The 24,324-nt window shown below is 38.3% G+C and overlaps 1 protein-coding gene across 1 annotated transcript in view; it reads right to left on the reverse strand.

The window, feature by feature from the left end:
- slc24a3 (solute carrier family 24 member 3) overlaps positions 1 to 24,324 on the reverse strand; it is a 420,704-nt gene that overhangs the window by 109,126 nt on the left and 287,254 nt on the right. Inside the window, exons 4-6 of the mRNA XM_051919605.1 lie at positions 22,274 to 22,348; positions 11,789 to 11,873; positions 4,735 to 4,838 (exon numbers count right to left, since the gene is read on the reverse strand). Of these exons, the coding sequence (XP_051775565.1) occupies positions 4,735 to 4,838; positions 11,789 to 11,873; positions 22,274 to 22,348 (264 nt within the window). The remainder of the gene's footprint in view (positions 1 to 4,734; positions 4,839 to 11,788; positions 11,874 to 22,273; positions 22,349 to 24,324) is intronic.

Consider the following 24,324-nt stretch of genomic DNA (forward strand, 5'->3'; position numbering starts at 1 on the left):
TTCTGGTAGAGGTTGATCTTGGTTTCATCTGTCCAAAGAATGTTTTTCCAGAACTGTGCTGGCTTTTTTAGATGTTCTTTAGCAAAGTCCAATCTAGCCTTTCTATTCTTGAGGCTTATGAGTGGCTTGCACCTTGCAGTGCACCCTCTGTATTTACTTTCATGCAGTCTTCTCTTTATGGTAGACTTGGATATCGATACGCCTACCCCCCGGAGAGTGTTGTTCACTTGGTTGGCTGTTGTGAAAGGGTTTCTCTTCACCATGGAAATGATTCTGCGATCATCTACCACTGTTGTCTTCTGTGGACGTCCAGTTCTTTTTGTGTTGCTGAGTTCACCAGTGCTTGCTTTCTTTCTCAGGATGTACCAAACTGTAGATTTTGCCACTCGTAATATTGTAGCAATTTCTCGGATGGGTTTTTTCTGTTTTCACAGCTTAAAGATGGTTTCTTTCACCTGCATGGAGAGCTCCTTTGACCACATGTTGTCTGTTCACAGCAAAATCTTCCACATGCAAGCACCACACCTCAAATCAACTCCAGGCCTTTTATCTGCTTAATTGATAATGACATAACGACGGACTTGCCCACACCTGCCCATGAAATAGCCTTTGAGTCAATTGTCCAATTACTTTTGAGCCCCTGAAATGAAAGGATTGTGATAAAAAAAATGCTTTAGTTGCCTCACATTTTTATGCAATCGTTTTGTTCACCCCACTGAATTAAAGCTGAAAGTCTGCACTTCAACTGCATCGGAGTTGTTTCATTTAAAATTCATTGTGGTAATGTACAGAACCAAAATTAGAAAAAAGTTGTCTCTGTCCAAATATTTATGGACCTAACTGTATATTTAAATATACAGTGTATTTTATAGTTTGCAAAGGAGCATACATTTATCGAAAACCTTTTTGAGTGTACTCTATAATGTGTATCTCATCCAGGTTAGAATTGCACCTGTTGACGCCTATGACCCTCGATTAGCTTGAGTAACTTATGAAAAATTGACAAATAATGTAATACAAGATTTTGAATATATTCTATAAGAAATCAATCCACTTAAGTATAAAAGCAAAACAAATTCTGAAAAATGAAAATCTTGAGTACCTGAATTGCCTGGGATTCACAACATGAAGAGTCTCAGTTCAAAGATCTGCACCGAGATAAACTGCTAGTGATCAGCTGGGAACCTGTGAGCTAAAAGAGTAGCACACGTAGCTCACATTAAAAGGAGACTGCTTCTAGGCCCTATGAGGGGCCAAACAGGCCACGGCTGACCATCAGCAGTTTCTTGATTAATCTGCAAGTCCATGGCAACTCACTTGACGATAAGGATGGGACTCAAAGGCCATGTCAGAGCAAAGACAGAGAGATACCTGGTAATCTTGCTGCTTCTAATCTGGAATCTGGATGCTTAACATGAACCAGGTTGTATTATTATTTTGCCAACATCTGTACTCCGCTTGCTTATATGTTTGGCATATTATCTGTACTGCATGAAAAAATGTGCAACCTTTCCTCTTGGGTCTTCTGGCACTTTATCTAGTTGCCTAGGGTTACAGAATGAAAATAAAAGAGGGAAGTATGGAAATACAGCAGCAGTCAACCTTGGCAGTGTGGTAAGAGTATTGGATGGATTTGGGGCATTCTATTAAGATCTTTGTAACAAAGAGTATAAAGTGGAGCAGACTAGATAGATAGATAGATAGATAGATAGATAGATAGATAGATAGATAGATAGATAGATAGATAGATAGATAGATAGATAGATACGAACAGCACTATATCATAGATAGAAAGATAGAAACATGGATATGAAAGGCACTATATCATAGATAGATAGATAGATAGATAGATAGATAGATAGATAGATAGATAGATAGATAGATAGATAGATAGATAGATAGATAGATAGATAGATAGATAGATAGATAGATAGATAGACACACTATTTATTTAATAAAATGATATTCAAAAATTAAAATTATTCTCTTTTGGCGTATAGAATAGTAAACAGGTGTCTGCAATTGGTTACTAAAGAACAGGAGTCCACACTTTTATACCACAGGACGACATAGGTCTTGTTGGAGAGAACGTGACTGCAATAGGAGTGCAAAAATGTGTGCTCAACTATACAGAGAATGAACTAAATAGTTACTGAGTGAGGGCCAAGTGGGAGTATGCCATGCGATGGACTGGCACTACACAACCTATAAGGGAGAAGAATTAATTAATTGATGGTAAGTTATAGCCTTTTAGGAAGAAACTGGATGGGCCACAGGTATTTGTGTTAGACATTTGGGAGAATGAAGGAGGCTGGTTATTATGGAACGGTAGCAAGCTAGAGACTTGATCAGAATACTACATTCATTATAGTCCTCCAGTTACCGACAGACAGACAGACAGGCAGGCAGGCAGGCAGGCAGGCAGGCAGGCAGGCAGGCAGGCAGGCAGACAGACAGACAGACAGACAGACAGACAGATAGATAGATAGATAGATAGATAGATAGATAGATAGATAGATAGATAGATAGATAGATAGATAGATAGATAGATAGATAGATAGATAGATAGATAGATGTGTTTTTATATAACCTCAATAAATATTATTTTGTGGCCAGTTGACAAAATGTCTTTCTCAAATACACTCCAGAAAAACTTTTGACTTTCTTCACAATTCCCTATATTTTTTAAGGTCCATGCCCAACCAGTGCCCATTCTGGTAGCATTAGGCACAAAGCATAAATCAATCCTACATGGTACCCCAATTCGTCACAGGGGACATTGCCACTACTAAACTGTCATACACACCTAAAGTGTGCCACCAAATCACTTGACAGGGCACCCAACACACACAGACTGGGCATACCACCCCCTGATGGCCACTGCATTGCCATAATGACATGTGCTGGACGCCTTCTGCTGCCAGTGTGGCTCTTTCTGTCTGCTATAGTACTTTTTTATTTTTTACTCCTTTGTGGTGCACTTACTGCTGGCATCCATTTGCCATGTCTTCATGATTGATTTAATTAAAGCATAATGTATTAATCATTAGGAAGCACAGTGGCCACCATGGTTGTCTAAGAAGCTCCAAAGATCTGGCCTAAGTACCCAGCCCATTCAATGGCATTGGGAAGTTTATTAACCACATGGATTTTCTGCAGCTATCCTGGTTTTCTGTCACACCTCAGTGACCCAAATGTCAGGATGATTGGTGACTCTGTTTACCCCAGCATATGTGAGTAGGGGTGAACGGTAAGTTGTTCCCTTTTAGATAGATAGATAGATAGATAGATAGATAGATAGATAGATAGATAGATAGATAGATAGATAGATAGATAGATAGATAGATAGATAGATAACTTTATTTGTCGCCAAGCAGCTCAAAAAAATACAAAATAAAAACAAACAGCATAACCTTCTGGTTGGATAACAGAGTGCTGTTGGTATGAAGAACAGGCTTGTGGGTGGCAGTACGATGAGGTCAGACCTGCTCGGATTGTCCCACAGGTTTATATTTGAAGTCATAATAATAATAATAATTCATTACATTTATATAGCGCTAATATTTGGATAGACACTTGATTCCTTGTTGAAGTCACCAGCATTCCATATGATTTATCATTAAGATACACTGTAGGTACAGATGGAAACATTTCTGTTGCTGAGTCAGCCAGAATAATGTAACACACTTTCCTGGCCAGTAAAATGGATGAGTTCAGTCTGTATTTCAATGTCTGGATCACTCATTTAGTTTTAATTGTATTGCGCTCCCTTATTCACCATAGCACAAAAAATCTACGGTCCCCCTCATGCATTAAAACAGCATTTGCAATAAGGGGTGTAAGTTGGTTCTCCGCAGTACCCAAAATATCACAGCACCTGATCTTGCCGTGAATCGCTATGAGATGTTACAGTTTAAACAGCTTGTTTGAACGCAATAGAACATTTCTCATCATATGAACTCAGGCCAGGTTTAAGGACTTTCCGTCTTACTTTTATCCTCACTCTAGATCTTCACCTCTTCCATCCCCACATGAGCTTGCAACTTTTCTCCTTGCTCCAGATATTCAGACTTTTACACTTTTCACTTTCAGATGAGCAGTGGGTTGTATCTGGGCACTTTAGGTAGTGCTGATCTCAGTGCTGCCAGGTGAATATGCGAATGTTTAAAATATCTCACATTACAATGCTCAGTCTCTTATATTCTCAGATGGTACAGACGTAGGCAGCCATCAGATCTTTTATGTGCACCGTGTGACATTTCTCAAGTTCACAGCTTGTCTAAGAGGCAGTTGAGATGACCAGTGTTTGGGTCTGCGTTGGCAGCAGCATCTCTTCAATTTAGTTTTAAAAATTAATTTAAAAATATATCGTAGCAAGCAAGAGGCCAAAATAGTAATAATTAACATCAGTATTTAATTACAGTAAAACGATTAATAATTCTGAATAAAAAAGAGACTTCTTTAAAGGCTGCCGCATGGCACGCTGCTCAGAAGTAGACATGCTCTTAGGCATTTAAAAGCTGCAAATGTTTTGCATGATTTTGTCATGGACTTAAGAACCAAGGTATTAGTTTTTCAAAGTGACAATTCATTTCACACATAGCTGAGCCAGGCATCTGCAGTACATCAATATATTCATTATTAATAATGATTACCTCTTTTTAAATTAAACAATCTATAAAATACAAACCAAAAAAGCACATTAAAATGGATCTGGGTAAAAGTACATGTTACCTGCCCTGCAAACAGCCCACAGACTCCAATTATACAGAGAACATTGAACACTGCAGACCCGACAATGGTGCCAACGCCTACATCTCCCTTGGTGATAAACACTCCTGAAAATGAAAAAGAGCACAGGAAACATAATACGTCACTGACAAACAGATTGTGTTAAAGCAACACATAATGCTCAGCTAGACAATCCTTTTTTTTCTTTTAATAAAGAGGTAGTGATTATTTTTTTCAGTTAAAATGACTTTTCATTATTATTTTTTTTCATTTTGTACTTTAATCCATTTGGAAGAATCAACAAATTACAAACTACATGAGAATGCAATATAAAGCAACATAAAATAAGTAGGTGCTGTATAAAATATGTAAAATTAAGAAATACAGGGAAGTGATGCCGGTGCTAGGTTACTTTGCGCCCTAATCCAAGTTTATGAGTATGCCAGCCAACTGCTGGGTAGCTAACCCGTGCGCCTGGATCCCCCCCATTTACGATCTGTGCCCCAAGGCGACTGCCTAATTCCCCTTAATGGTGGTGCCGGCCCTGCAGGGAAGCATGTGACAAGATCAAGAACGCAAGCTTTGTGGCATCGAGCATGTTAGGTAACACTTGACCCTTTATACCGTCATTTTGATTTGATATACAGGGGGTCCTCGGGTTACAACGTCTCGACATATGATGTTTCGAGTTTACAATGCTCACTCCCATAAAAACTTTAAAAAAATTGAGACGTAAGATGGAATAAAGGTCAGGATTTTTTTTTACACTCATTTTTTCTGTTACTACAGTACAGTGTACAGCACAGTATATTTATGTCCTTGTCCTTTCTCTGTGGCTTAGTTGTATCTTTATGTTCTAGATTATGATTTTGCAAATGTGTTAGGATAGGTAAGTGACTTAGGCTAGGGTGTGTTTCGACTTACACCAAAATTCGGGTTACATCACTGTTGCAGGAACGGAACTGTGTCGTAACCCTAGGACCCCCTGTGCTTTATTAATCCCTGATGCCAAAAATCACATGACCCTTGGAGGTCTGTGCACAGAGGCAGCCATTGTACATCATTTCTGGGGGAATTTTCAGGTCAATGGCCTTGCTCAAGGACCCAACGGAGTAAGATTCTTTCTGGCAGTAATGGGATTTGAACCAGAAACATTTCAGATACCAGCACAGAACCTTAGCTTCACAGCCACTTCTATCTTGCCACATATACTGCAGTTTCTAGTCATCATCATTATCATTCTAACCTTAAGTAATTTCCTCAATGACACGTACATTATAGAGGGTGTTGAGGTTCAGTTGCACAATATATTTCCATTACTCTGCTCATGACCTGTATCTCTCCTGTTTCTTACTAGCATTCCCTCTTCTTTGCTTTTTTCATAACGCACATCAATCAGTCAGACCACTTTAGCCGGGGAGATACTGTATGTGTAAAGGCAACATCACTTATACTTTATATTGAAGACATTGACCATTCACATTTTCTGCAGGTAAGCACATTTTACTTCCCATCATTAAACATGGCACAAGTGTGTATTGTGGCAGAAATTTACATTTATTTGCTTAGTAGATGCTTTTATCCAAAGCACCTTACACAAGAGATCAACATAACGGAGTAAACCTCAGTCTGGTGGACTGTTTAAGAACCCGTTTTACGGGACAGGATATATAAACTGATCGCTACAAGTGAACAGCTCAGAACAAATACAAGCGAATTACAATTCATAGTTTATAAAAAACTAACGTGTAATATCAATCAGACAGAAATTCACCAAATAAGAGAGTCCATGAACATTGAAGTAGTCAGAATTTATAATGGAGGTAGGCAACTCATTTCACCAGCGGGGAGCTACCCACGAAGAGAGTCTGGACTGAGAGTGGATGCCACAAGTCGTTATTCATCAGCAGCCATGAGCAGGGCCGGATTTTCCTATAGGCTAACTAGGCTTCAGCCTAGGGCCTCAAGATCAAGAGGGGCCTACATTCAAATTGTTAGCAAAATTAAAATTACACTATTCTAAAAACAGTGAACACTAAAACACTGAACCGAAAATAAGGAGAAATTCTACGCATATGACTAATAAACAAACATAAAAATGTATTGGTTAAGATCAACGCGTATTACGTATTTTATTATCTCTCATGTAATTTACAAACTTAAAAATGGAAGGTGAAAGGGCCTCATAAGTGGAATAGCCTAGGGCCTCTTTTCATATAAATCCGGCCCTGGCCATGAGCGTTCAAGAAGGAGCACAGGACCGCACAAGTGTCTCCATACATACTGCATAGGTGCTGACCCGCTGAATACTCTGTAGGCTAGCATCACATATTTGAACTTAACACGTTCTTCTACAGGAAGCCAAAGGAGTGATCTGAAAAGAGGAGTGACATTTACCCGTTTCGACCTGTTTAAAACCAGACTGTGATGAGAGAGGTTTGTAGAATTGTGCGTATTTAAATGACATAAATAATTTGGTGCGTGTAGGATCTGCTCCAGTCAGGCGCAGGTACACATGAAAACATTCACACACATACACTGCTCCATGTTGTGCATGAACTAGCTCAAAAGAGTGCAGCGTTCATTGAACGAGCTCATTTTTCTAAGAACGGTGAACTTAACGTAACATATTTGCAAGTGAAGAACTTGAACGTGAGCTAGTGCAGTTTTAGGTGACATTCTGGATCTGGTTTAGGTCCACATTGAACGTTTTGCCTTCTCCTGTAATGTAGGGGTGGAGCCGAATAAGAATACAGTATTCAAATAAGCACAAATAGTGGATTTTTACAAATATTTATTTCATACGAATTTTTTGCCATATATTTGTATTTGGAAAAAATAACGTAAAATCAAATAGGCACTGTCTGTGTCACCCCACACTGACACAAGCATGCGGTGAAGCTCCACTTTTGGGGAAAATGTTGTACTTCGTGAGGCTACTTTATATTTTTCCCCATTGGGTATGCAATATGTGACACAGATTTTGACCGGCAGCGTAATAAGTTAGTTCACCTACACGCTGGTTCCACAGTCACCATTTGTGTCACACGGTTGGAAATAGAGCAGTAATTTATATGTATACTTGCAACTATTTAATTTCTTTTTTGACCGGGAGGATATTAGCATATATGGTAATACATGTTTGTTGCTGGGTATAACTCAATAAAGTGTATAATTATGCTATTTTATTCAATGACACTGTAATAGCCTACTATCTTCTTCTTCTTTTGGCTGCTCCTGTTAGGAGTCGCTACAGCGGATCATCTTCTTCCATATCTTCCTGTTCTCTACATCTTGTTCTGTCACACCCATCACCTGCATGTCCTCGCTCACCACATCCATAAATCTTCTCTTAGGCCTTCCTCTTTTCCTCTTCCCTGGCAGTTCTATCCTTAACATCCTTTTCCCAAAATACTCAGTATCTCTCCTCTGCACATGTCCAAACCAAAGCAATCTCACCTCCCTGACTTTGTCTCCCAACTGTCCAACTTGAGCTGACCCTCTAATGTCCTCATTTCTAATCCTGTCCATCCTTGTCACACCCAGTGCAAATCTTAGCATCTTTAACTCTGCCACCTCCACCTCTGCCTCCTAAAAAGTAAACTCATGGGACATTTATTCTCACTCCTTAAAAAATACAAAATTAACTGAACACGAACGAGTTCAAAATTGAAATGGTGAACTATGAACGTGAATTTATTCATTTTAATCTGTGTGAACTGAACTTTGATCGTGTTCTTGTGAGGTGTGAGCTTGCACAACACTGCTGATTGAGGTGCTTGGCTGATTGCCCATTTGTAACTTGGCGATTGTGGCACTTGCAGTTTAAAAGAGAGTCTGGGAGATGAATGAAAGGACAAGAACAGAATGAAAGTTAAAAGAAAGAGATAGGAAGAAGCAGGATACTGTGCAGAATGGAGGCAGGTGGTTGGGATTGAGCCCCAGGGAGAGGAGTGTGCAGCCAGCGTTCGACGGGGCTGAAGAGGAACACATGGGAACAGGAGCAGCACATTGTGCAGTGTCTCAAACAGATGCTGATGGTGGGAGACATGTGTCTCGGTGTGGTGCCCCATGGACACCTAAGGATTGGCAATGAGGACGCGAGCCAGGTTTAACGGTTGGCGGGTGTCTCCTCTTACTGCAAGGCCCTGAAAGGGACAAGCAGAGGTGATGGCAGAGTTTAGAAGGAAGAATTGGGGATCATGGTTTTAGTAAGGAAGAGCTGTCTTTGGTTTTAAACTCATTTTATGAAATATTTATTATTCATCATTCATTTGGAATTTGTAACCTCCACATACACTTTATGATTATTGCATGGGTGTCGAACTCCGTTCCTGGAGGGCCACAGTGGCTGCATGTTTTCATTCTAATCATCTTCTTAATTAGTGACCAGTTTTTCCTGCTAATTAACTTCTTTTGACTCCGACCCCTTAGTTGTTTCTTTTTCCTCTTAATAGCAGCCAAACAATAATGAGACACAAAACAAGCCGCCCACACCACCAGCTTACCTGTGCCTATCACACAATATCTGAAAATAAAGAAAGGTGAAGGTCTCAGTAAGGTTGATCTCTCAGGTCACCAAGATATTTTGACGGTGTTGTTAGAAAAGAGAAACTCAGTTTTGGAAATGTCTGCTGTGGCGGAATGAGAGCAGCAACAAGCCACGGAATTAAATAACAAGTTTAATTAACAGCAAGAATTGGCTTCTCAATTAAGAGCATTGGTTGGAGTTTGAAATCCCAGTTTAGCTGGTTATCTGTCGGCTCGTTTCACATCTCATTTCTTTTTGGCTGCCATTTAATGAAGAAAGCTATAAATTGAGAGGACTGAATCCTTTAAAACAGGGCTATTAAAATGAAGGGAAAAGAAGTTAATTAGCAGTGAAAATGGGTCATTGATTAGGAAAAGGGGGTTAGAATGAAAACCTGAAGGCACTGCGGCCCACCAGAGAGCTACAGTAGTACAGATGGGACAAAACCAAAGCCTGGACCTGGAGTGCTGAATGTTTGCATCGGGAAAATTCTAGCCGTCGTTTGGGTCTGAATATGTGATGAGCCGATGGATGTAGTTGACTCCGGTTGTTGGTCCTGAAGAAACCACTCAAAGAGAAGTGTTCTGAAATAAGTAGTGCTGGCATTAAAGGAGCCATTTGGAAATGGGCCATTCAGAAAAGTCTTTAAAAATAATTAAAAAGTTAATTAAACCTGGTCACTGATAGGAAAACGGTTAGAATAAAAACTTGCAGCCTCTGTGGCCCTCCAGGCCTGGAGTTTGACACCTCTGCTTTAGTCAATCAAATTCCAAATCATATATTAAGGTAATTTATTTTCTCCTGAGTTCAACTGAAGTTATTGTGATTAGCACACCATGAAATAAATCATTTTTTTTGGTGGTATTGCTCTAAAGCAGGGGTCGCCAAGTCCTGTCCTGCGGGACCACCATGGCTAGAGGTTTTCATTCTAACGCTTTTTTTATGGAGTTTCGTGTTTGTGCTGCTAATTAACATCTTGGGAATTAATTTTAATTGAATTGAATTTTTAAGATTTGTTGCCCTGAATTTCTTCACCGTTCCTCTGAAATGCTTCATTTCTTTCTTTAAATGGCACCCAAACAGAAACGAAATGTGAAGTGAGGGAGCCAGCAGAACACCCACTAAGTCAGGGCCTCAAACTCCAACCAATTTCACTCCAACCAGCTGCTTAATGAGGTGCCAATTCTTGTTGTTAAACCCGTTCTTTAATTCTGTGGCTTGGTGCAATAGCAGACATTTCTGAAATTGCTGATTTTCTTTTTTAAAAGCACCGTTAAAATGTTTTATGGACCTGAGCAGAGCGACATTCCTGAGATCTTCATCTTTCTCTATTTTCAGATATTGTATGATGGACGCCAGTTGTTTTGGCTCATTTTGAATCTCATTATTGTTTGGTTGTTAATTAAAGAAAAAGCAACAATTAAAGGGTCTGAGTTTTCAAGAGCAAATCAATTAAATTGAGTTCAAAAGAAGTTAATTAGCTGCAAAAACAGGTCACTCATTCAGAAAAGGGTTAGAATGAAAATCTGCAGCCACGGTGGTCCTCCAGGACTGGACTTGGCAACCCCTGCTCTAAAGGTTTCTTGTTTGCAGCGAGCAGAAATAACCATGGTCAATGTGGAAGTGGAAAACAATTAGAGTATATTCGGATATCTGTGGTGGATTGCCGGCTTCTTACTCCAGCCCTCACCCCCAGGCCGTCAGGAGGAGCTCTCCGGACAGCTTAAACGTGCCCCAAGTTCCAGCAGGGACTCATGGACTTTGTAGTTTCTACACACAGCCCTGCTGGATACCTTGGGGGCCACCAGGAGTCACTGTAGGGGGGCTCGTGGGCTCTTATGTGCCCTATAACCCGGGAGTACGTCAAGGTCACGTGACAGGAAGAAACAACGTGCTCCCGGGTTGAAGAAAAGGACTGTTTACCCTGACCTGGAAGGAATAAGGAACTGTGGACTGTTAGGCAGGAACACCTCCGGGTCAGGCTGTATAAAAGGACTATGGGAAAGCCCAGACATTGAGCTGAGCTGGGAGGTAGGGTGGCTAAGTGTCTGGGCGAGGAGGAGAGAGAATTGTATTGTTGAGAGTTTATATGAGTAGTGTGGTGTGGAGAGTGCTTTGTGCACAGTATAATAGTACAATAAAGAAGTCTTGTGCTTATACCTGGTGTTTGGAGTGGTACCTGAGGGTCCAAGAGGTGGAGCAAAGCCTTATCTGCTACAATCTTTCACAAGAATGTAAAAACTTTAAATTATTCACCTACACTTACAATTGAATGTCAGGACAATACAAGGGTTAAAACAGGGCGCATCCAGACCTGTCACTTTTTTTGTATTACAGAATATGAAAAAGCTCATTCAAAAATACATAACACATTTCACAAACAAAATGAGATCAATTGGGTCATCATAATCATTTAGTTATGCTACCTTCCTTTCTGTTAAAAATGAATTTGAAGGTTAGGCAAAACATTATATAGAAAAGTCCTACACTTTTTCCATCCTGAAGTTTGACTTGAAGCCATCTTACCGATAACTGAGGTAAACAGCTCTGGAGCTGAACTTCCTGCTGCCATGAAAGTAGCCCCAGCTACATCTTGACTGAGATGCAACCGCTAAAGGAAAGAAAAAGAAAGAGACAGGAGATTTTAAAATCTGTCACACCACAGTAGGAGAAACTGTTTTAACTGTATGCTTAGAATATTGCATGGAAACACAAATATAAATCATGCTTTTTTCCCAGGGGTCAAGATTACAACTGTTATGTATTAACGTGTTTATGTGTTTTTTGAGATTATTCTTTTCATGTTTTTAAATGTTCTGATTTTACTTGTTCCTTTGTGGTGAAGCCGCTGGAGGCGGGGGTCACTCTGACATCACCACTCCTGACCCCTCCCTCTAGCTATTTAACCCAGCGGAGAAGGCTCACGAGTAGGATATCATTGTGCTTGTGTGGAGTGTTTGTAAGGATTGCTATTCTTTTTGTGTATTCACTGGTTTCTGAATATTTTCTGCTCTTTTTGTGAATTTTGCTCTCAGATTGTGTTTTATAGAACTTCTTTACATACAATTACTTCTTAGGCATCTCCCTTTTTGTTCTTCTGAACATTTTACAAAGATCTACTATTTGCCCTTTTCTGTGCAAGCTGGGAGTTTATGGTCCTCCTCCTCCTTCTTGTGGGGCTTTTTTCCATATTTTGGAACATTTCTTTACATTTTCAGCTATTGCATTTTCCCCACTTTGGACGTAGCCCAGGTTGAGGCTTGCAGGTAGCTTTCTGGGGCAAGCTGTTCTGGGAGAAAGCTGAGTCTCTTCTTGCCCGACTAGAGAAGACCCTGGCCTGCTTTGTGGATATTTTTGGAGGCCTCATATTTTTTAATTACGTTTGTAGTCTTGCGGGGTCACACATGATTTTCAAACGAGAATGCATGCCTGGGGACAATCCTTTAAAAAGTGTGTAGTGAATAGCGAAAAAATCCTGTGCTGCTGAGGCTAAACTCACAGGGCTTCTTCCTAAAACACCAGCCCCCAATTTCTTCAGTCCAAATATTTTAAACCAGCATTGGGCTTTCAGGGAGACAGCAAAAGATGATGAACAAAAGACTTGACGCTGAGAGAACATAAGAAGATACAACTGCCACTATCCATTCAGGAGGTCAGTAGCACAAGGTAACTGAAGCTTAGTCATTAATTTACTTGTTGTAAACAGTGGAGACGGACAGACAGATAGACATGTAGACCACTACAGTTACTGGGCACCACACGTTTGTGAAGTGTATCTGTCGGCTACAATACTTTTAGTCGTTTTAACTACTGCGTCACTATATAGCATAGCAACAAATCCAGTTTAGATAAGTATTGTGGTCTAAGGATAAATAACGTGCTAAAACACAGCGGCTATTTTGTCATGGCATGTTTGCATTTCCAATTAGACATTAGTAATGTTAAATTTCATTAGTTATTTGTTTAGATGTGGGGTTAGAAGGTGGGTGTTGTGCAGCCTCATCTGTGCATCTACTGGTGTTGCTAGGCAGAATTGTTGATTTGGGTGTTTTGAGTACAAAATCTGCATCTCCCGGGGCTCTTCTTCATCAGTTCCCTTAATGGCAGTCCTTTTGATGGGGTCTTTACTTCAAATGCATATTTTACAGCTCATATATTTACAAAAATAGCTGGCAATTCTTTCAAGCATACATCGTAATGCTGAACAACAGAGAGCGCACACAACACCTGCAACGATGTACCATTCACATTTATCACTCTTCCATTGATACCAACAAATGCCAATGTATCATCTGATGTCACAGAAAAGTTTTATCCCTCTGTCAGGTTATGTTTATTTTTTAAATTAGCTGTCCCCTGTGGCGCCGCCCACATAGTGGTGAAACAGGACAAACTTTAAAGATCAATTTAAAAAAAATATATAATTCTGGCCAAGTGGAAGGTAGGTATGCTCCAATGTCAAATGTTGGCACTGTATCTGATCGTATTCAGCTCTGATGGGAGAGCATCCCCTGCGTAGGGAGGAGAGCCATGTGGCCGTGGCTGTGATATCTCTGGCAGTCAGCAGCTACACTCTAAAACACACATAGCTGTGATCTCTCTCTCGCTCTCTTTCTCTCAAAAACGTCAAATGTTACTCCTTAACAATCTGTAGATGATAATGTCTGTTGAACAAACAGGTATTGATTGCTAGCTAAGCGGAGGCAAGGTGCACTCCAACACATCACGAGAGGTAGAGCAATTTGAACGAAGGCTGGAACGTGAGTGAGAAGGGCCCTGCCTGACTCCCCACTTCTGACGTTACGCTTCTCCCTCCCCTCAACTCGCAGCCTCTGTCTCAGATTAGTGTGAATAAATCACTCCAGCATGCATATCTATGATTCTTAGCGCAATGAGAGAAGTCGTAAAATCAACCAGAATGTTCAAGCAAATTCCAGAAAAAAACCCGATCTAAATCCGTTAAGTAGTTCTATCGTGAAAAGCGGACAAACATACAGACAGACGTTGGATTATATATATCTATATCTATATATTTATTTTATATATATATATATTATATATATAGATTATCTATATATATATATATATATATATATATATGGTTGAAATAGTTTACTGTCAAATAAATGCAAAGAGTACACGACACGTGTTTCGCCCTCATTCTGGGCTCATCATGTGTACACACTCCACTGCACTCCCTCTAGGGAATCGAACCTCGGACGTCGTTTATTTGACAGCATGTAGATCGGGGTAATTACATTCACGGCATTCGTAGTCTGTGTCACAATCTGATTGTATGGGTGGTTACCTACCAGGTAACGCTTGTGGTTGGCCATATATAGATAATCTATAATCTATATATATATATATATATATATATATATATATAGCTGTGTAATGTGCTCTCTGCACATGTGATACACATTTATTTGCCCAATAGGGTTTTTTTTGGAAATCTTTCTGATCGTAAACAGAAGCTTTGATCTCTGTCGGAGCAGGTTAACGAGAGCACCTCTCATCTTTCATGAGGCGTTGAATTTGTTTAGAAATGCGACACTCAGTAAGCTGCCCAATCGTTCCACCACAGTTTTAAGCAAAATTCACTCACAGTTCTCTCCAGATGCATATACTGTATTATACATCTGGTTTCAGTGAGACTATTATGTTTGTAACTCCTAATAATAAAAACAACATGCAGAAATGAAAGCTTTACAAATATGAAATGTATTTACGAGGGAAGTTCAAAAAGTTTCTGCACTCTTATATTTTCATTGGAAACGGTGAAGCTGGGAGGAGTAGTAAATGGGCATTAAAAAGTTTGTACGACACTGGGAAAATTGCATCGCAAATGAAAGTGACTATGTAGAAAAGTGATGTAATTTGTTTTTGAAATTGTTAATAAAGTTAATAAAAAGAAGTGCTAGAAACTTTTTTGAACGTCCCTTGTATTAATAACAATATGACTCAATTTCACCATCACAAAGTGTGTTTATTTTATGTAATATTTAATTCAGTACTGCAAGTGGATGTTGGACAACAACTCTTACTTTCTTTATAACTTGTAAATGTTTTCTGGTCTGCCTGTCTGCATAATTTTTTATCATATAAAAGGCACACAACTCACACTGACTGGCATGCTTTAGTTCAATAGCAGAAAGAAGGTCCTAATGAAGCATGTGAAGCAGACATAGGAAATGGGCTGGCGTTATGTGTGAGGATTACTAGTGATGTGCTTATTTGGAACATGTAGTTTTCAGTACTGATGTCAGTAGTTCTGCTGATTGCTGAGGAAAAAGCTGAACAACTGTTTGGCTGAAGGAGCAAAAAAAAAAAAATCAGATAAAGCATCAATGCCTAAACGATGCGTTATGTGAAATTATCGAGAAGAAGTGAAAGGCCCTTTTTGTACAAGTCAGTGCAGGACTGAGTGATTATGTTGGAGAGGGTCAATTGCTCCTGTAAAAAGATACACAGGTATACATTGAAAAAATTCTTGTAATTATTTCATGTGATATTTATATATTTGTGGATACTAAATTCAAAAATGGAAACCATTTTACTCCATCGCATAACAGTTTTTCATGAAAAACATTCTTAACTGTCAATTTTATTTATTGTTCATTGTTTCCACTCGAGGATTAATTAAATAACATAACTTCATTTCAATGATAATTTGTTTGAATAAATATTTTTCTATTATTAAAATCTTTGTTCAAAGCAAAACAGATATTTTATTTGATAATAAGGTCAGACTGTAGCTGGAACAATGACAAGTCATAGCAGCAGGCAGCAGCATTTGAAACGCCGGAGCAGACACAATTCCTGTGTTTTCTTTGTGAGTGGGACAGCAGAGCCAAGAATTGACATTGGGTTCAGAAGGAATGTCCAGCCAGTAAAAAGCTACAACTTGGTGCCAAAATCATCATCAGACCCCCCTCCCTGGCTGAGGTTCAGATCTTTGTTTTTATGTCCTTATTGCCCATATTTGATTATTTTGCTTACATTAATATTAGTTGTGTTGATTATTTGTATTGTTTGTTTTTCATTTTGTCTATGTTTCAATGCCTTGGTTAATGTCCGTGTATTTTGTAGGTGGTCCCCCAGGAGATGGGGCCGACTGACAGTCACCCACCAGGAACTTCCCTCCTGCCCATAAATCTGGAGGACCTCCCACAGTTCCCGGTGGTTTACATTGAAATGCGCATGGCAGTTGTGGAGAGTTAGTGAGTTTCTTCTGTGCTTTTTGATACTTTGGATTTTTGATCTTCTGTCACTTTGGATTTGTGATTTTTGGGATTATTGTCTACACAATTCCTTTATGCCCTTTCTGCTCTGCTGAGCTTTACTGTTTGATCGAGCATTTTTGTGGAAATAAAACCCTTTTATTTTTATAAGGTTCTGTGTTCAGCCTTGTTCCTACCAGAGATTGACTGTTTCCCCATCTAGTGGGTATTTTTGGAAGTGTTTTTTGAGAACTTAACATGCTTTGAGACCTCCTAAGGTCACAACACAGACCTAGCTTGGCAGATCCTGATAAGTTCTGCTACCACTGCTTAATATTAATCTTGGTTTAAATGAAGCAGTTTATCAAAGTCCTATCAAGAGGTGGATCCTGTTGGATGTTTTTGAACTGAATGTTTCTGGGTTTGTCTGAGGGCTTTTTTTGCCAGACCTGATATCAGAAAACTGACTTGTGATGCCGAATTTGATTCTGTGATGAACAACTTTGGGTACCACTCAAAGAAGTAATTTCGAAATTTTGATATGTAAAAATAAATATCTCAAATTATAAAGAAATTATGAAAACTGATTAGTTAAGTTCAAGGAATTGGGTTGCAACATGAATTTCAAAGGTCATTTTTTGGGTTTGCACCTGGAATTTTTTCCCTGGAAATTTTTGGAGCGATAAGTAAAGAGCAGGGTGAAAGATCTCAGCAGGAAAATCAAAGCCATGGAAAGAATGTACCAGAGATGTTGGGATGACAGTCTCTAGAAATGGACTGCTGCTCGATGATCCATAGGGACCACTTGAAAAGGTGGACAGACAACAGACCATCAAAGAAAAAGAAATTAAGAAGTGACAAAAAGTGGGACATTTTAATGACAGTTTTTATTGTGTCCATGAATGCAAATTAAAATAACTTCACAATTAGAACAATTTTTATGAGTTTAGTTTTGCAGACCCTGTGATATGCTTGGAAGGTTCAAGATACCTAAACTCACCAGTGTGATTTACTTGATTTAAATGCAAATATACTGACTACTCTGAAAAACAGGCCGTCAAAGGCTTCTGCCGCTTTTCTTATTCAGTATTTAAAAAACTGGTAGATCATCACATCTAAAAGATCAGCATTGCAATCAAACTGGAAAACATGACTGTTTACTATGTAAAAGTTTATAATTTGCCACTAGCTCCAATTAACAGGTGATCATTCTAAAGACCTGAATGGACTTTATGAAAAAAATATACAGTAAATAATAGAAGATAAAAGTGAGAACAGCTATTATAATATAGATTACTGCATTGAATCAAAAGCGAGAGCTGTGAATGTTAAATTTTATAGATGATCAACTGGGCAGATTAAAGTCTTCAAGGGATCACACTGACTGGAACTAATTTTCTTCACGCCTGCTGTGATACCATTTTAGAAGACTAATTACAACAATTGTTATTTATTAATTCTTGTAAAGGACAGGAAGACTCCCATGTGGCACGGTCACCCTTACATGTGGTCATTACTGTAGTCTCTATCTAGTGTTGCTCCTAATTAATTTTTCCCCAGATGGTGGTCAGTTAATGTACCCATTATCACATTTGTTTCCATCATTCACCTTCCTTTGCATCATTCATCCTTGTTTTCCTGCAGGAAGATGTCCTTGAAACATGATGTGCAACACTCTCAAGTGTTCTGAAAAATGCTGCATACCAGATAGCAGACTACGGACTGGATTAAAGGAAACACTTCTCTGTCTAACGAGCTTTAGTGACTTGTTCAGTGTCTGAGGTCCTTCCTAAAGTTCAGATCCTCATAAAATATTTATAAGACAGACTGACAGACAGGTGGATATGAATGAATTAATATAAGACAGACAGACAGACAGACAGACAGACAGACAGACAGACAGACAGACAGACAGACAGACAGATAGATAGATAGATAGATAGATAGATAGATAGATAGATAGATTTGAAAGGCACTATATCATAGATAGATAGATAGACAGACATGAAAGGCACTATATCATACATAGATAGATATGAAAGGCACTATACCATAGATAGATAGATAGATACGAACAGTACTATATTATAGATAGATAGATACTGTAAATAGATAGATAGATAGATAGATAGATAGATAGATAGATAGATAGATAGATAGATAGATAGATAGATAGATAGATAGATAGATAGATAGATACGAACAGCACTATATCATAGATAGAAAGATAGAAACATGGATATGAAAGGCACTATATCATAGATAGATAGATAGATAGATAGATAGATAGATAGATAGATAGATAGATAGATAGATAGATAGATAGATAGATTTGAAAGGCACTATATCATAGATAGATAAATTGACAGACATGAAAGGCACTATATCATAGATAGATAGATATGAAAGGCACTATACCATAGATAGATAGATAGATACGAACAGTACTATATTATAGATAGATAGATACTGTAGATAGATAGAAATGAAAGGCACTATATCATAGATAGATAGATAGATAGATAGATAGATAGATAGATAGATAGATAGATAGATAGATAGATAGATAGATACGAACGGCACTATATCATAGATAGATAGATATGAAAGGCACTATATCATAGATAGATAGATAGATACATTTGAAAGGCACTATATCATAGATAGATAGACAGATACGAACAGTACTATATCATAGATAGATAGATACTGTAGATAGATAGATATGAAAGGCACTATATCATACATAGATAGATAGATAGATAGATAGATAGATAGATAGATAGATAGATAGATAGATAGATAGATAGATAGATAGATAGATAGATAGATAGATAGATATGAATGGCACTATATCATACATAGATAGATATGAAAGGCACTATATCATAGATAGATAGATAGATAGATAGATAGATAGATAGATAGATTTGAAAGGCACTATATCATAGATAGATAAATTGACAGACATGAAAGGCACTATATCATAGATAGATAGATATGAAAGGCACTATACCATAGATAGATAGATAGATACGAACAGTACTATATTATAGATAGATAGATACTGTAGATAGATAGATATGAAAGGCACTATATCATAGATAGATAGATAGATAGATAGATAGATAGATAGATAGATAGATAGATAGATAGATAGATAGATAGATAGATAGATAGATACGAACGGCACTATATCATAGATAGATAGATATGAAAGGCACTATATCATAGATAGATAGATAGATACATTTGAAAGGCACTATATCATAGATAGATAGACAGATACGAACAGTACTATATCATAGATAGATAGATACTGTAGATAGATAGATATGAAAGGCACTATATCATAGATAGATAGATAGATAGATAGATAGATAGATAGATAGATAGATAGATAGATAGATAGATAGATAGATAGATAGATAGATATGAATGGCACTATATCATACATAGATAGATATGAAAGGCACTATATCATAGATAGCTAGATAGATATGAACGGCACTATATCATAGATAGATAGATAGATAGATAGATAGATAGATAGATAGATAGATAGATAGATATGAACGGCACTATATCATAGATAGATAGATATAAAAGGCACTATATCATAGATAGATAGATAGATATAAAAGGCACTATATCATAGATAGCTAGATAGATAGATAGAAGTCCTTCCATGCAGTAATAGAATGTTACATAAATGAAAGAGACACTTAGAACATTTTACACTTTCCCAGACGTTGCCGCTATAAGTCACCAAGCTCATGGTGATGTATTTGATCCAGATAGCAAGTCAACCCTAAACCACCCTCAGACCTCCTCCTGTGATATTGATATGAACAGAAAAAAATCTTCTGCCACTTCCTAAATGAAACTGTAGTCTTTTTTTCTTTCTCTTTTTGGCAGTGTCCCAGTAAAATAAAGATATCTTTCAGCTCACCCAATCTAAACCCTCTTGACTGTCCTGCTCGCTTCTTCCTAGAACACTTTGGTTGATGAAGTCTTTGAGGTGGCCACCTCCAAATTGGAAAATTCTTCAATGTTTAAGTGAGGCAATCTCCTGTCTGGCTGTGGATAGACTACGTTTGTATTCTCCACCACAAAGATTGTGCTCAGTCTCGTTCTCCCTTCTTCTCCCTTTCCGCACTCCTTTTCAACTGTAATATTAGCGTCCATGGTTTATCACGGCAATCTCCCAGAAATTACTGCAACAGACCCTACTCCACAAAGGTCCCCCTTATGGCCATCTGCCCGATGTGCCTGTTTCTTCCCTCCACTTTACTTGGGCGGTGACAGGCTTTACATTGAGGACCACACAGAGAGACAAAAGACAAACCAGAAAAGACATTATGTTGCAGTGCTACATTGACACTTTATAAGATTCCATCCTGAGAAGGGCAGAGTGGTACCCAGTTTGTTCCCTGTTCCCGTCTTCATAAAGGCCAATAAGAAGGAAGGATGAATGTTGAATCAAATTTGATGTCTGTAAAATTATGTGCAACTGCTCTCTATTTTATCCTAATCTCATCATTAATATTTTTACACGGGGGGGCCCAGTTTTTTGATTTTCTGTTGTCCTACTCAATATGTCCTCTGTGTACTCTTTTAGTGACTTTATGGCATCTCCTTCATTAGTTCATTGTCTGTGTCACTGCATTGACCCACAAGATGGCTATCAGATGTGAGAGAACAATGTAGAGGTAGCATTTGTTTTAGTAATTTCATAAAGATACTGCTGAAATGGCAAAGTAAACAAGCAGAATGTTTGATGGGGGTTCAAGAAACTGGCTGATGTAATGTTCTTTCATACACCTAGTAAGTTTTGCTGCTTGGCACATATACAGTTTTCATAACAGAATAAGAGATGAATTCAAGTGATATTGAAGAACAAGGACATAATGGAGAAAGACTTTCATCTTAGGCTGTGTCACACACATGTGCTTAGGGGACAGCACAAGGGTCCAATACAGAGTGAAAGTACTAGAGACTTGGGGGTTGGAAATAAGCACTACTACCTTTCTCCCTCTTTCAACAGTAGGAGAATAAAGTTTATCCTTCAACTTCTGTCCAATCCCAGATGACCTCACTTCCATCCCCATTTGATGATGTCACTTCCCTTTCCTGCCTCAAGACTTCCTTCCTTCATGCCATCTCACTATAAAAAGCCATGTTGTTCCACTGTTCATTGGTCTTTGTTATTTTGGAGATAATAACCTGTATGCAGATGTACTCTGTACACAACTCTTTTGCAGCCCGGACAAATTATATGGGTGGCTGCCCCAAACCTTTTTGTGTCTCGCTTGTCTGCTCTGTTCACATATTTTTCCTGGGGTAGCAAATTCCAAAACGGATCCGGCAGACTCTTGCTTTCCACTGTATGTCACACCCACCAGCTGAGTGGAATTTCCAATTGTCTTCTCATTTTTGCCCATCAGCCAGCTCTTTAGAAAGTGGACCATGTTAACGTCACTCTTGTACAATACTATTTTGTTTTTTTGTAATTTTTTTGCTTTTCTTGTACATTTGCAGTAGATGCTGTGGCTTGTGTAGTATTGCAGTGAGTTAAGTGAAAGGAAAAAAAAATCAGCGATCTTACACCTTTTTTTGAAAATCTTACATACTAGAGGGAAAAAAAAATGACAAAGTAGTGAGCAGATTGGACCATCCTTATTGATTTAAACCCAGAGTTTAATCTTATGAGGCTCTTAGGATTTAGGAATACTTTAATGTAAGCCTTTATCAGCTTAGGGAAGAAAATGAAAAGTCTTGAACTTACTTCACAAATCTTGTCTAGTGAGGGCACAAAGTAGTCATCACAAACAATGGCTAGAGCATAGAACATATACATAGCCTGAGAAAGAAGAAAACGAGAAACAGTCAGGATCTGAGGCATCACAAATCATCAGCACTATACACACAGATAGGGGCTATGAAGATCATGTAACCCTAGCAAACTTTTAAACTTATATATGCAATAATAATGTATTAATTAAGCAATTCTACTTGTGATTAACAAAAACAAGTACATAAACATAAAATGAAAACAAAATTCTTCACATAGTCCAATAACACTGGTCTACAAAAAATATTTTTTGTTTGCTTCTGGGAACTTCAGAGCAGCTCTTTATTAGGTTTTTTACACTGATTTCAAATATGAAATTGGAATTAAGCTAGCACGTCAGGTTTTTGAAATACACATCATTGACGTTTTGACACTTTTGAATATCAATATAACGTATCAACACGATACCTGGAGTTTGGACTATGTCTTACCAAAATTGTTTTGATGCGTTTATTCTGAAACCAAACCAGAAGACGGAGTGGTGGCTCTGAGGCTAGGGATCTGCACTGGCAATCGGAAGGTTGCCGGTTCGAATCCCGTAAATGCCAAAAAAGACTCTGCTCTGTTGGGCCCTTCAGCAAGGCCCTTAACCTGCAATTGCTGAGCGCTTTGAGTAGTGAGAAAAGCGCTATATAAATGCAAAGAATTATTATTATTATTATTATTAAGACGATACCAGAGACATGTTAAAGTACATTTATGTCAATTTATCTCAATATAAAAGTGAGGTCAGCAAGCCCAAAAATGTTGGAGGCACTTGCTTTTGCACTTGTACTGCACAGCCGTCTCTCTTTGCAAGAACCAACAGTAGTCACCCATCATGCTCAAAAACCGATATCGGTTTTCCATCACCTTTATATCTTGATTAAATCTTTCCCCATGCTCATCTCTGACATCGCTTAGATTTGGTGGAAAAAAGTCGAGATGAGAATATAAAAAATGCATCTTCAGTGACATTCTGGCTCCCGTAAGCTAATATACTTTCAGCATATTCTCCACAAGCTCAGTATAATTCTCTGCTCTGTGACTGTCAAGAAAATTCTGGACAACCTGCACGAATGAGGGTGCCGATTCGATTGGCTTCAGTTTCCTTTTGAACTCATCGACAAGCATCAGTTCACAGATTTCAGAGCCAACAAAAACACCTTCCTTAATTTTAGCTTCCCTTTTCTCGAGACCAAACTTATTTTTTAAATGCTGAAACGCATCGCCTTTACTGTCCAGTCACCCTAGTTGTCCAAGACCTGGAACATCATAACTAAAAAATGGGATGTGCTGGACGAAAACGGTTTTCAGCTTTGGAGTCAGCAAGTGAAATTTGTTAAAGTACAGATGAAAGAATCCCAGTAGCAAAATGCTTGTTGACCAGTGAATCAATTATGAATAAAAACAGAAAATCTCTCAACAGGTTTTGAGTGCTCTTGGCTTTCTGTCTGAGACTGACTAGTGATGGGTGAACCTCGTGGAGTTCGCTTACTATGAGTTTGGCGAAATCAAGGAAATGTTTGGGAATTTTGGGGAAGGAGAAACTGAAGACATTTTGAGTGGATTATGATGATGCAGTGGTCATCTCTATTTCTTGTGTGGACTGTTTGCTTTGAATTTTCACTAAATCTTTTAAAATAAACTTTTGAACTGAGAAGTTTCTTTCGGCACATGTTTGACCCGTGCTTACCTTCCAACAGCTACATAAAGTAATGGACGGTAGGCCGGGTCAACTGGTGTACTGGATGAAATTCTCCCAGTATTAGTTTAATAAATTAGTTATTAAATTATTAGTAATTAGTTTAAAAAAAAAAAATAATAATAATAATAATAATAAAGGAACAACTAGCTTTTCTTTTTTTGAGCCAATCTATCTTAAAATAAGTAACTGATTATGGACTACTAGGTGATTTCCACCTTAATTACAGGATTTTGAGTGCTTTGAACCCTGTCGTTTCTCTCCTGTTTATAATTAATCTCTGGCACTACCAAATAAATAA

This window comes from Erpetoichthys calabaricus, chromosome 15 (assembly GCF_900747795.2).
Source record: "Erpetoichthys calabaricus chromosome 15, fErpCal1.3, whole genome shotgun sequence".
NCBI classification, from domain to species: Eukaryota; Metazoa; Chordata; class Cladistia; order Polypteriformes; family Polypteridae; genus Erpetoichthys; species Erpetoichthys calabaricus.